The 15,084-nt window shown below is 41.1% G+C and overlaps 1 protein-coding gene across 1 annotated transcript in view; it reads left to right on the top strand.

Annotated features, from left to right (window-relative positions):
• Hsd17b12 (hydroxysteroid (17-beta) dehydrogenase 12) overlaps positions 1-15,084 on the top strand; it is a 124,093-nt gene that overhangs the window by 85,290 nt on the left and 23,719 nt on the right. The window contains 2 exon segments of the mRNA NM_032066.2: positions 4,504-4,568; positions 5,350-5,394. Coding sequence (NP_114455.2) covers positions 4,504-4,568; positions 5,350-5,394 — 110 coding nt within the window.

Below are 15,084 nucleotides of genomic sequence, written 5' to 3'. Positions count from 1 at the left end.
ATCTCTGCCCCACCACCGATGCCTTTCTGTTTCCTTGTTCTTCTTGGTCTGTCTATACTTCTGCTCTCTCTCAGTACCAGCTGTTCCACTGGGCTCTGTGGTGGTTAATTTCAACTGCCAACTCAATGGGATCCAGAGTCATCATATAGAAGGCGAGCTATCAGGCATACTCTTAAAGGGTTATTTAGCTTCTGGGCATTCTTGTGGGGGATTAATTGAGGTGGCAAGAGTCAGCCTGAAAGTGGGTGGCTTGATTTCCTAGGGCGGGGTCCTTGACTACTTAGAAGGGAGAGAATGAGATGAGCAGAGCTCACCATGCTGCTTCCTACCTGCATGCAATATGGACAGCAGCCTCCAGTTCTCCTTCCTGCCTGCGCTCACTTTCCTGCTGTGCTGGAAATTACCTAAAACAGTGAGCTGAAATGGACCTTTTCCCCCCTTAAGTTGCTTTTATCAGGGTGTTTTATCACAACAATTGGACAAAAAAGAATAAGAGAGGCCTCTGCAGTCTTAGAACCTCGTGAAGAGTGCCGGGGAAGTTTCAGCCTACTGCTGATTCCTGGCACAGTAAGAATTTTGAAGTTATACAGTTGTGTTTTGCTTTCTGAATGAGATGATGTGTTCATGGCTAAAAGAGTTTTGAAGGCCCTAGGGGTGGGAGCAGTGACACAGAACCATGGTTCCTGGAGGAAAAAGCTATAAAATTCACTGGCAGTACAGGTTTAATGCTAATTAAAGATTTCACCCCTTAGAAGAGATAGTCATCTTTCTGAATAGAGTTAGAACAACTTGTGAGATTGCTTTTGTGATCCTGTGAGGCATTGTGTAATAAGTACATGAAGCGATGACACTGCTCACACCCATCCTTAATGAGATTAAGCTGTAATGGGAATATTTCCATCTTTCACTCCTACTCACAGCACTACCTCTCCCTTCAGCCATTCACTGGAAGCCTCTGATCTGCTATTTGGCTATTGCTGTCACCTACTGTCTCAAAATAAAACTGCAGGTTTGCCTTTCTTCAAGAGATTCCCAGTGTTGTATACTTACTGGAAACAGTCATTGAGTGTAGCCGAAGCGGAAGTTTCTGGTTGTGTCAAGTGATGCAAACCCACGTGGTGTTTTGCTGAGGGAAGACCTGTGGGAGGACCTGTGATGTTTGGAGAGAGTATAAATAGGACAGGTTTGCCTCTGTCTTCCCTGCTCTTCACTTCATTGAGAAAGGCATGGCAGAGAACATCTTCTGGCATCATGGCTGGTTCTAGTCACTTCAGTTGACTCATTCAGATTTGGCAGAGGCCAGGCGGTTTCTGCTGGATTGTGCCACTACTGCTGATTTGTGTTTGGTATCCTGACACTTCTAAACTAGACTGCTGGTGTCCTGACAAACAGATTGGAATTGCCCCCCCCCCAAAAAAAAAACAAACTCTTTCTGAACAGGTCCACACCCCTGTCCTGTTTACCATCTTTCTCCCCTGCCTTTGGACAGTGGGCGAGAAGGGGGTCAAAGTGTTTAAAACCCTTATTTAAAGTAGGCTTTTAAAAATTCTAAGCCCACGTGTAGCGGCACTCAAACTTTCCCTCAGTCTGCTGAAATGACCGGATAATAGAAGTAGCGGGAGAAATGGCAGACAGATTTGTTGACTCACACATGTACATCAAGAGCCACCATTAAAGTCAGATGGTTAAATCTTAATACCCTCCCCATGTGACAAGCGTGTAGGAGGAACATACGTAGTTGTAGAGAGAAGTAGGAAATGACTTTAGAAGTGATAAGTAGTACAGAGACGAGGTGATGGCCTGTGATAAAATTCCTCCAGCTATAGGCATGACTCCTGTTCCAGTCTCACCTATGACTGGAGCTGTCAGTAAGAAGGTGGAAGGTGACCCTGCCCATCACTAGTGGATTAAGTCTTTAAGTAGAGGCAGCGACTTCAATGCAAAGCTTCATCCAGAATCTGCTGATTCTGAAGTGCCTTGCATATAGAATTTCAGCATCCATAGATACTGTCATTGAGTTACTATTTGCTCAGAACCGAGAGAAACAGCAGTTGTTAACAATACAGAACTGAAAAAAAAAACAAAAACAAACAAACAAAAAAAAAAAAACCCCACAGAACTGATTCCTCCCTGTGAAGGATAGCTAGCCTGGATTCTACAGAGAAGATGCACACAGGAGAGCCGAGAGGACTCGGGAGTCTTGATGCCCTCTGTGCATTTGCCATCGTTGACATCGCTGCTTACTCATCTGTCTCATAAGCTTAGACTTGATGCTCTGAAGTCCTGTTACAGCTTTCACGGTTCTTATACCTCTAAGCACCATCTTCCCGTGCGAGAGTTTATTGCTTTGGACTAAAGAGTTGTTTTTGTTTTTTCCTTACATGGCACCATTGGATAGATAGCCCCATTTTCATTGTGTGAGCGGACAGCATTGCTAGTTTCATTGGCTCACTTAGCAGAGAAGATCAGAAAGCCGTCTACTTTAATACTTCATTCAGAGTATTACCCCCAGCTTGCTAAGTTATTTGTGTGCTTCCAATTGTGTGCTTGTAGCACATGCTAAGGTCACAAGTCAACTGTTCTGCTTAAGAAGTTCTAGATTTCAGAACGATAACCAAAATAGCCCACCAGTTTTGGCTCTTAAAAGATTTATAATTAACTATTTAATAATTGCTAACTATTCATCCTTTATAATTCAGCAGTGATTAAACTAAAGTCACCTGAAATTAAGGCCTTACCTCTAGTTATTTGGTTTAATTTTTTAAAGATTGTGTGTGTGTGTGTGTGTGTGTGTGTGTGTGTGTGTGTGTACGAGTACACTGTAGCTGTCTTCAGACACACCAGAAGAGGGCATCAGATACCATTACAGATAGTTGTGAGCCACCATGTGGTTTCTAGGATTTGAACTCTCTCTGGAAGAGCAGTCAGTGCTCTTAACCATTGAGCCATCTCTCTAGCCCTTGGTTTAATTTTTAACATCTTTTATAAATGTAATTGCTGAAGACACTTGGTAGAGGGCAAGGTAAGATAAAAGTAAATCTAGACCTGCTGTTACTAGCTGTTTAGATATTTTTTCTTCTTCGGGTGAGCATGGAACCTACAAATTGCCTTTTCTGTCTTAAGGTGAGTTTTAGTGAGCTGTTCAAACCCTTCTCACAGAAATTTTGCAAGAAAAACCTGAAGACTCAGGCTCAAGTGACAGACTTAGTAAAATATAGAAAGGCGTCTCTTTCCTTCCAACTATTAATGTACTTAGTTCATTGGACAAAGCTCTCCCATCAGGCTTATCTGGCTAGAGCAAACTGACCATAACTTTGTTATTCTCTTGTAACTGAAACTCTTTTCTAATGCTTTGGTTTGGTTAAACATTGCTATTAGTGTTTTGTTTATTATCCAATTACTACTGGTCACTTCTCCTCTAAGTGGCATGAGAATTCTTCCCTGTCTTTCTTCCCAGGTGAAGTTGTATGCAGTTTTAGTGATTAGAGTTGAGGCTCTTCTGAGTTCGAATTCTGCCATGATTTCTCCTGTGATCTTGGGCTCCTTTTAAGTGCTATGGATTTTAGTTTCTAGGACATAATTTAGAAATTACCTAATGGGTTTGTCATGGCAGTTAAATGTACATAAATAATTAGTATATATAAAGTTAGGGATATTTTATCCACCTGGGAATGTTCCTTATTTTGTGTTTCTTTGTCTTTCTGGGTCTGGAGAAACTGCCTATAACTGAGTATTCAAATATAGGACCTAATATGTGTAAGTGTATCAGTGCCAAACTGAGGTTAAATGATTATGCAGGGAGGGTTCAAGATAAGCTAAGCTTTGGCCTCAGCCTTCCACAGATAATTTATCAGAGATTCTTGGCCTCACCTGCCCTCCAGGCTATCCCACAGAAGCTTTAACGTCGGGCTGTCTAGGAATGGACTATCGTGACTGGACATTTTATTGTGAAATATTGGTTGTTTCTATTGGAAACCTTTGTCTTCCTAAATCCTGTGATATGAGAATACTTCCCTTGCTATCTTTGCTTTCTAGTTCCCAGCAGCACATGGCTGAGTAAACTCTTACGTTTAGCAGTGAACATGCTGAGACGTAACTGGACATGACTGATTTAGGTCACACATTGTATGCCATGGCTGTAACTAAAACCCAAGTTTCCAGTCTCCTCCTGCACTGTACGTTCTCTGTTCTTCCTACTATACCATGAGGGTGGAAGGCGCAGAGGAATGGTTGGCACTGTCTGTAGACGGCCAGTATAGAGGAAGAGCGGGCGTGGACAGGGAAGGCATGCAGATGGTAAGTACAAGAAGGCTCCATGAAGGAAAGGCATTTAAACTGGAGCAATAAGGATCTGAGATAGAAAGCTCTGGGAAAGATAACACCTTTGCCAGGAATTATATTTTATGCAGTTGTATGTATCATTTTAGTTTCAGGAGGTTAATCTCAACATTTCAGTACATCATTATAATGAATGTGTTAGCTAATAGTCTTGTCTTGTTTCAGTGAACAACGTGGGCATGTCATACGAGTATCCAGAATACTTTTTGGAAATTCCTGACTTGGACAACGTGAGTCTTTCTTTGTTTATTATGGTAGCACAAAGAATTCATGAAAGTGTCAGTGAGCTGGAAGAATGATTCCGACTGAACCTCAGAGTCCAGCCATCTGCAGTTCAGAGCGTGGCTCTGTGGGGATGAACCTAACCATAGCTAGTTTGTTTGTTCACCCTTAAATGTGAAACAGGCAGCTTCATAGGAATGCTAGAAGGATTGAATGAAGAAATATCTATAATGTCATTTAAACAGTGCCAGGGTCAGTAGTAGCTCTAATTTCATTTTTATTGTCTTTATTTGATTAAGATAGCTCTATTTTAAGTATCAGGACATCAAAAATCAGTTTAAAAACTCATAAATATGTTAATATGTGGCAGCATAGTTGATTCAAGTAAACTAGCTTTACGAAAATGAGAGCTACAGCCTGGATACATGCATAATCCTTTAATGACAGCGAAGACGTTACATCTCTGAAGGACCATGTCAGGTTTTGAAATCAACCGAAGCACTTAGCTGAGAGGAAATTAAGTGTTTTATTTTGGATTTAATGTGTCTCTTCACATTCAAATTTGACTTGCACATTTACCTTACATTTTTCATATTGGTATTAATTACTGCTTTCACTACAAATATAACACTGAGATAAAGCTGACGTCTACCTCTCAACCCCAACTCATATTGTACTCCAGTTCCTTGCAATATCTGCAGAAGCTTCAGGTGTGTCGCCCCAAAGTGTATTTGTAACATCATTACTTTCATAGTAAACTTACATTAAATTATCCAAATTTTTTTGCAGACCATCAAGAAACTGATAAATATTAATGTGCTTTCCATTTGCAAGGTAAGCAGCTTTGTTACAAATCTGTCACCTTTTTTTGGCTCTTTCTATCTACAAACACTGATGTGGAGTCCGTCGGCTCACCTCTGTCAGCTCTTATCTACCATGAGTGTTCCAAGTGAATGGGAAAGAGCTGACCACACACACACACGTCTCAGCTTACCCTCTAACAGCTAACGAGCAGTTCTCATCATGTGTCTTCTGCGTACATTCAACATGGACGGTAACGGGACCGCAAAACCCAGCTCAGGCTAAAGACTACAATTGACCAGAGCTTTTCGCTGCTCATTGCTGATTGGTTTCCATTCTGACATACTAGCAGTTCACTGTTCTAGGGGAAGTCAAGGGTCTAGAAACCAACGAGAGTAGTCTTTTATTAGCCATACCTAATAACCAGCCAGGATAGCCTAGCATAGTCTTTCATCTCAGAACTCAGGAGGCAGAGGCAGGCAGAGCTCTGGGAGTTCTAGGCCAGCCAAGTCTGCAGATCTCTGTCTCACAAAACAAGTGAACAAAGAAACAACAACAAAAACCAAGAACAACAGAAACATCTAGCCTGTTCATTTGCTAAGCATGTGTTGTAGTTGTGTTACTCGTGTATACACAAGCTCACAGCGAGACTGCTGAAAGGAGCAGTAGCTAGATAGTAGAAGCGCCTAGCTCTGCTTGAGCATGAGCTGTGGACGTTCCTGTGAGGTGTACAACCATGGGGAAGTACTGCCAGAGGCTGAATCCCCATGGACAGCGCCAGACACTGTACATCTCAACATTCTTGCAGAAAGCCACTGCACTGTTACTCCTGTATAGACTGACTTGTTTGAGGAAATGGGAAATAGCTTAAGTTACAACTCTTCAAAATACAATAAATATAAATTAATAAGATAAATTATAAATTAAATGTTTAAATAAGAATTAAATGTTTCACTTCATGGTGGGCTCTTGGTGTTTTTCTCTATTATGAATTTTGAAGAGAAACTATGCCCATGTCTTTATGTCCTGAGAGAAATAAAGGATGATCCTCACACGGCTGGTTCAAGTCCAAAAACCTAGTATTGCTAAACTTGGCCTGATTTTTCTTGTATGGCTTTGCTTTTCCCTGGGTAATGTGAATGTTTAGCTGTGTTAATTCAGTGCTTACAGATAAAGAACATTGAGCAGCTTGTTACTTAAAATCAAATCAAAGTATTATGTGATAAAATGACAAATATTTTTGTCAAATAAATAATTACTACACTGTATCTTCTTCCTTGTTATGAATCAAGGAGTCTGAGGTTCCCTTCCCTGTGTGTGTGTGTGTGTGTGTGTGTGTGTGTGTGTGTGTGTGTGTGTGTGTGTGTCTGTGTGTGTGTGTGTCTGTGTGTGTCTGTGTGTGTTGTTTGACTTTTATATAAATTCAAGTTTAAGTGAACAGAGGTGTCACCAGTGAAGATGTGAGTAGATAAAGAGCAAGACCCACATTTGTGAAACTGATGGTTTTAATGTGGCTAATAGGAATATATTGTATAGCTTTAAGGATGTTTCTTTACCAAATGTTCAGCCTCTAACAATCTCTGATTTCAGGCTAATTAAGAAACTACCATTTTCTAGCCATTTTAGTCTTGGAGTACATCACTTTTTGCTTTACTTTTCATTTGTAAATCGAAGATAATACTTCTCTTTACCTCAGTTACTTGTTTGAATGAAACAAGGTAATCTCTATAAAACTCAGAGTTGAGGATGTGGCTCAGCAAACAGTTCTCGTGTAGCAGGCATGAAGCCCTAGGTTCAGTCCTGAGAACTGCATGCAGCTAGGCATGATCATGTGTGCCATTGGAGGTGGAAGCAAAGGCAAGAGGACCAGAAATTCAAGATCATGCTTGGCCAGGCTCAACTCCATGAGACCCTGGATAGAGGGTCAGAGAGGAGAAAAAAGAAACACGCAGAGGGGAAGAGAGCAAGAGAGGTTCTAAAATGCTATATTGCCATTAAACTCAAAGCTGATAAAAATGTTTTACTAAATATATGCAGTATGACTTTATTTATTTTTTTTTAGAAAATAAAGGTTTTAAATGAAAAATATAAATTTTGCTCTGTATCTTATGAAATTTCCTTTTAAAATGACTGATTTTACTTTTACTCTGATTTTTTTTTTTCTGGTGTATTTGGCCAAAGTACTTGAAAAGAATGAGTATTGAGACAGTGTGAGGTGTTTTACAGTGTGCTGTCCTAAGTTCATGAGAAAACCTGGTTCACGCGCTTATGTTGTAGAGCTCTTAATACTAGCTGCAGGTTTGTCTTCTGATAATGCCCAGTCTTCACCAGATCAGCTGTGTAGGGTTTTACTCTGGATCCTTTTTTCTCTTACAGTCCTGCTTGCCAACATCTCATTGTTGACCTTGCTTTTAAATGCTGGCCTCCTATTTCCCACAACATGAATTTTTGGCTGGCCATCTGTGGAATACTAATCTAATAATAAAAGGCCAAGGTCCTGTCCTTAGTCCTGGAGCTCATCCTGCTCCATGGCCACTCACCGTGTCCTTCTCACAGCCTCTTAGCACAGACCAGCATGTGATCCATCATCCCTGCTTAAAGACCAAATAGTGCTGGTGTGCGTGCATCATGGACACAATAACACAAACCCAACAGCTGTGCAAAGTAGCTAGCCCATTGTCAGAAGTGATGGTAAACACTAGAGGTCATGATGCACACCTGTTCATCCCAGGACTTGGGAAGCTGAAGCAGGAGAATCATGAGTTTGAGGCCAGCTTGGGCTACATACTGAGCCCCTGTCTCAAGAGAAGAGGGAATCAGAAGAGGGTAGGACTAAGAATGAAATACTGTTCCTAATATCTTAGTGCTTAGTGTATCATACAGCTTATCTCCTCTCTCCATCCTTCCTCCTCCCCGTCCTCTTTTTGAATTGGTGTTTATAAATTAGTTCCCATAAGCTGGCATCATGAACACAGATTTTGGGGGGGGGGTTGTTTTTTTGTTTTTTAATACTTTGAGACGTACTAAAGGGACATATCACCAGTAGAATATTTGAATATATGCTTAAAAGTTGTACAAGCCTTTTTTGGTAGACCAAGTCCTATTTTAAAAGCACTAAGGATTTTACTATTTAATCAATAAGTTGAATAATCATCCTTTAGTCAGTCTTAAGTATGGATCTAAATTTACTCATATCATTGTAATTTAACTTTGAATGGAAAAGCAATTCAGAATTCCTGGCTCATGATGTTGTTGGCCCTTAGAGCGTGGTGCACAGTTGGTTTGGGTTGATGAACTGTGGGTAGGATCAATAACATGACCTCTGAGGCATCATGCAGATGTGAAAATGGTTTGGAGCAGTGAGAGTGGTCAATGAACTGTGGTAGACCAATAGGCGGAAGATGCTGTGAGGTCAGGATTCTACAGCAACTTGAGTGTTCAACAGATAGAGGAGCATAGAGAGCCTGCAGAATCCAGTATGTGTGTGAGACAGAGCTAGAGGTAGACAGCCAGGCAGTCCGTATTCTGTAGCATGTGTGCAGCTTATGTATACTGAGGAGGGGCACTCCCCTGGTTGAGGCTTTATGTGTGATATTCCTTTTCTGATGTCATTTGTCCCAGACAGTATTTTGATGATGTGCACCTATTGTTCTTTGACTGATTGTATTTTGTTGCCAAGGCCAGAACTACATTTTCAGTAGCAGTGGTTGCTGGGAACCTTGGGGTAACAAAAGGAGATATAAGCTGCTCTGGATACAGGATCTTAGGTTTTATGGTATTGGGCATCAGGGGAACTGAGGCACAGATATCTAGCCTGAAGCTCTTATATGATTATATAAGAAAGGGAGCAATCTCTCTTTACCCTTAGGTCTACCTATTGTATGTCTTCACCAAATGATGTGGTAGAGAATAAGGAGTGTACCAGAAGTTGGTGATGAGATCAGCTTGCCCTATGAGTTGGGATCATGTTCAAAATTAAAGGTAGAGCCCCAGCTTCTTTTTAGAAGGTCCTTGTGCTTTTTCCCTGGGTGAGTAGGTCAGGTGATTGTGAAAGTCCGGTAAGCCCCACAGTATAATAGTAAAATATCCCTGAACTCAAAGGAATTTCAGGCTATCACAGATAGAGATGATCCAGGAGAATATTGGGGAGGAAATATTAACCAGGGCTGTTGTGGCCACAGACTCTTAGTGTTCAAATGTACACAGCTTTCCCAAGGTATTTAACAGTCTGTTTCTAGCTGAATATTTCATTTTCAATTTATTTTGGGGTGTGTGTTTGTGTGTGTGTGTGTGTGTGTGTGTGTGTGTGTGTCCCTGATACCTCATGAGTGCATGTGTATCTCACAAGTGCAAGAACCCACAGAGGCCAGAAGAAAGAATCAGATTCCCTGGCACTGAGGTAGATGCTAGGAACCAAACCTAAGGCTTCTGCAAGATTAATAAGTGGTCTCAACCACAGAGAGCCCCTCTCCAGCCCTGGTTGCTTCACTTTTGAATTTTGTCTCGTAGCTTGGGCTTTTTCCATGTGCCACACTTCATTAGCCTTTTCCTTCACAAGGGATCTTCAAAGCTGTTGCAGTAAATATTTAAAAGTCTACTCTATGTTCTAGGCAGGAGCATTCATGGCTCCGTACCTGCCCAAGAGCTCTGGATTCACAATTCAAGGACACGTATATGCCTTCTTATTTTTAATATGCCTTGGTTAGCTCAATGGCTGGTCCACTCTTGAACCTCCACATGGCTAACACACTCCCCTCTGATATTCCTGAGTTAATACTTGCTAACTCTGTATTTCATCTCTACTGTTCCATTTGGGGGAGTGGCCCCTGGGGTCCCTTTCCCTGATTCTTACATGTTTGTGGGTTCTCCCTCCTGTACCTTTTCCCAGGTGGTCCGTGTTGTCTGTTCCCTTCGCCCTCCTAATGGTGGAATCCCTCTTTCTGTCTCTGCGTTTCTTGCCTGGGAATCCTAAAAGTCCTGCCTCTACTCCTTGCCCAGCCATTTATTAAAGCTGGCTCTTTATTGACCAATCAAAGCTGGCTCTTTATTGACCAATCAAAGAACCAACTGTTGGCAGGGACCTGCAGTAGATGTGCGAATTCCCACGTAAGCACAAATCAAATCCCCAACACAACGCCTTGTTGCTTTTCCAGTGCTGCTGTCAGCTCCATTGTGGATTAAATTTAGCTTTGTTTTTGTTCCCCATGCCGCAGTAGTGGTAGAGGTCCTGTAGAGGCGATCAGTATGGCAGCCAGAGCAAATCGGAAGAGGAACTCGATCAGGGTCATGGTTTTCCCCAGTTTCCGATGTTTTGTGCCTAAAAATCTAAAGTGACCCTCATCAAGAACAATGACCTTCACTTTAGAAATAGTGTAATTTAGAGACAAACATAAGAGTATTGAACCACCCACTTCTCCAACAGTTGATGTTTTGTGCCAGTTGGGGCTTCCATCCTAGAATACTGTGAGTTTACAAATGAAATTATTAAACTGCTATTGATTACTGCGAGGAAAACGAAGTGGAACCATAGCTTCTGAGGCAGGTAGATAGAACACTAACTTCAAACAAGCTGTCTGGACTTCTTCAGCAATCCAAAGGTCTTACATGTACTGCTTGCTTCTGGCTTGATAGCTTGTTTCACACTGTCTTCCACATTTGGGTTTCTCTTCCTACTCCAAGCTGTTCTTGTCTTTTGATTCCTGTAACCATTGTTTTAGGACCCTCAAGAAAAGATCAACACTTCTCTCCTTTTCAGATGAGCACTGTTCAGTTGATATAACCTTAACTGCCCGCAGGCCCTGCCTCCAGGAGGCAAAACATTCCTTCTAATGGTCCTCACCCCTGAAGCTGCTACTGGGCATGAAAATAAGGGAAAAGCTGGGAAATCAAGGCCTCCATCCTAACGGAATATTCCAACTTTCTAAATTACTTTTCTTAGAATAGAGAAGAAAATGTATGGTAGTATAACCCAGGTAAAATTTATGAATACCTCCACTTGAGTAAATACTGTTGCATTTTGGCATTTGTAGTCTTAAGCAGAGAGTAAATGCTAGCTGTTCTTCATCACTCAGCCGATGTAGAACTGGAAATCTTGTCCTATTATGGCCAAGGTGGCAGTCTGTCCCCTCTGGCTAGATCAGGCTTGGAGTCCTGTGGGCACACGGCACACTGCATGGCTTCCCTTCCCTTTGCAGTTCTTGGTGTTGAGCTGTCTACACAGTAGGCACCATGAGCATTGACACCATGTCCACTTGTTCTCCCCTGCCTTATCCTAAGTTCACAGCTGATGAATGCATTTTAAAAATGAAAACGTCTAGTTCTTTAGAATCACAGTGATTCATGGTCTTACAATGGTAAATGCAGGTTAGTTGGAGTAAACTGGAGAATTTCTTAGATCGGAAGTTTCAGATCTGTGGCTGGATAAGGACTGCCAGCATTTGTTGGTCAATTCCATTTTTAAAAGCCAAAAGCTTCACATTCGGATTTATAACTTCTCTTGGGAAAAATCTGGAAATCATGTGACACATACCTCAGGAACTTGGACCCAGCTTCTCTAGATCATGAGCCTGCTGCTCTCTGTTGTTTGAGCAGTGCTCCTAGATATCTGAGTGTGAGTTCCCTCTGAGTGATTCCAGGTCTTGAGTCTACTCAGACTGGGCAGTTGCTCAGTGAACTTGAAAGATTGGACTGGCTTGGATTGAATCAACCTCCTGTGTCTTAGTCTGTCTGCAGCTGATGATGCAACAAAAATACTCCGGACTGTGGGGTATAAAGAACCAACAAGCGTCTCTCACTGTGGGAGGATGGAGAGCTCAGGATCGAGGTGCTAGGAAAGTCAGTGTCTGAAGAGGACCTCGTAGCCGGTGCCTGCTGGCAGTGTCTCTCTTCACTCAGTGAAGAGGAAATGAGCAGGTTCACCAGATCCCTGTCCTCGTGATGTAATTAATCATCTCCCCAAAATCTCCTCCACCTTTAGTGTACTAGTGGGGTTTCCACCTATGAGCTCTGTGGGGACACACGCATTCAGATCATCTCCCACTCCTGGTATTCTCTGAAACCTGCATACAACTTTGAGAGATGGCTGTCTCTCTCTTTCAGATGAGTGCTGTTAAAACAATATTCCCTGAACTGCCTGTTACCCTCAAATCACTTGTTACATACTTTAAAAAAGCCAAGTTTTCTCCCTCTGTATCACCATGCCTTCATTGTAGGTGGTTAGCAAAAGTGCCTAATGCTGTGCCTTGCCCATGATAGAAATGTCTGGTTGAATGGTCAGAGGTTGGAAAGCACCAAAGCATTCATTTTCTTTCTTACATGGATATGCCTCTGGCAGGTGACACTACCAGCAGGGGGAGCCTCATATTATCTTGGAAATCTATGAGGAGAGTTTTGTTCCTCAATCTAATTATATTTAATTTAGGGACCTGATAGAAATGTATCCTGATAGTCTGCTTCCACAATTTAAGTTAACTTCAGAAAACCAAGAAATCCTAAGTAGGATGTGTCCTTCAACACTGACTCTCCCGTCTAAGGCTTTTCTGGGTGAAGATATTCGAAGTTAATATTTAGTCAATACATTTTGAATCTAGGACTACCAGCACATGTTGTCCTCTGCTACTAAAATTTTTCAAGTTAGCAGTACGTGTAGCCCTCAGGGATGGCAGTAACAGGCCGCCTCAGAGCCAGCAGAGGCAAACTATTTCCCAGTACAGGGAAGCACTTCTTCCACAGCCGTCTTCTTCTGAAAATGGAGACACTCTTGTGATTGGGTTTGGGGTTCTCTTTAGCTTCTAGTGAACCTAGTTTATAGGAAAATGTCTTTCAAATGTGTGAAAACATGACAGGGACTTGAACTTTAGGAATTGCTTTCTCTTTTCAGTGTCTGTCACTTGAGAAATTGTCACTATGTTTTAGGGGGAAAGATAATAGAAGCATTTACAATACTCGAGCACTGTGTGGTGGGAACACCAGATGATGATGCTCGGTTCACTCCTCTTTATAATCTGTGTTAAAATGTAGACAGTGGGAGCTTAGGGTTGGCATCGTTAATAAGCATTTCTGTGTTTGGAAAGGTTTTTTTTCTTTTATTATATTATTTTAATATGGACCAAAATAGAATGTATTGGACAAGGAAAAGCTCTGTTTGTGACCTGGGGCAACATTCCAAACTAAGAGAACTCTGAACTTCCTCAATGACTTAGGCACCAAGAAAAGGCAAAATCAAACAACATTGTAAGCTCTCAGAGTGCTCTCGAAACTGTGTCTAATTAAGTTCTCCACTCTTGTGCGGTAAATGCTGTTAGCTATACAGGTGAGATTCTAAGAACTTCTAATTAAGCTATGTTCTCACTTCCTCACCTCCTTGGAGCTCAAATTATACTGTTTGCCAAAGGAAGTGTGTGCTGTCATTCTGGTGCGGCTTCCAGTAGCGTTTTCATCTCATTTCTCAAAAGGTAGGGGAGGAGCCATTGTAGAACATTATTGTTAATTCTTTTCACAACTATACTTTGTTTTTAAGTTGCCCTTTATTTTACTTGAACACTTGTTTCACATTTTTGTATTTCAGATTTTGTAATAAACTGTTTCCTTCTAAACTGTATAGGTCCATTTCTCAGTTGCCTAAATCTAGACTTGATTGATTTTAGCATGTTTCTTTGAGGTTTGAGTTAGGGCAATTGGCCATGGGAGATGTTCTAACTTTTCATACCAAACAGTAAGAATACCTAGACAGGCACCTGGGTATGTATGTAAGTTCCTTCTGTCAGTATTGACTGCCACTGCAGAAGTAAAGGAGAAATACTCAGATTAGGCTTTGGCAGTTTTGTTTCCGTTTCTGTTTTGTTTTGTTCTTTTTTTAAGAAAGAAAATTGTGAGGAAGTTACTAATTATAAAAGCAATGTAAGATTGTTGCCAAAGATATTTGAAAACTATATGAGCACTAAGAAGAAAATAAATCCAGTGTAATCCTGGCCACAGATGGCTACATTTTAATACAACATTTTCAAGGATTTTCTAGACCAGGCAGTCTATTTTTGAGTTGTGTATCTCAACTAAATGATTTAATAATATTGATTATGATTTTGTATGAAGTAAATGAACTTTGTATTTCTTTCCTAACTAGAATATACATATCTGTACCAGTAAATATTTTACCTGAAAATGAGTATGTGGTTTCTTCCAAGGAATTCTGATTCAAGCTGTTATGAACCATTAATGTATCTGTGTACATTTGTGTTCTGTAGGCCAGCTTGCTTATGAAGTGATATTAGAGGTACATGTGAGACAACAATGTAGATTAACTTTTTAGATTTTAAAGTGTCTTCATCTTTTGTGGTATGAATTAATGAAAACACTACTAAAAAAAAACACACTTGTTTTTTGCTGGAAACTTTAAAGTTCTCATTATGGTAAAAGTTCTGGTGTGGTGGCTTCTAGCTACTTTGTGGGGGGAAACTTAGTTTTCTTAGTTACTTTTCTGTTGCTATTATAAGACCCCATGACTAAGACAGTATTTGGGCCTATGGTTACAGAGGAGTAAGAGTCCCTTATGGTGGGAGAGCATAGCTTATATAGAGCAGCCTAGGGCTGGAGCAGCGAACTCTTAGCCTAAGTTCACATCTTGAACAACACCCAGAGCAAACTGCAAATGACACAAGTATTTAAGCCCCCAAAACTGCTTCAGTGACATACTTCCTCCAGCAAGGCCATGTCTCTTAAACCTCA

This window comes from Rattus norvegicus, chromosome 3 (genome assembly GCF_021556685.1).
Source record: "Rattus norvegicus strain SHRSP/BbbUtx chromosome 3, alternate assembly SHRSP_T2T, whole genome shotgun sequence".
NCBI lineage: Eukaryota > Metazoa > Chordata > Mammalia > Rodentia > Muridae > Rattus > Rattus norvegicus.
Note: the sequence above shows the minus strand (reverse complement) of the source record. Positions and strands in the feature narration are given on the sequence as shown.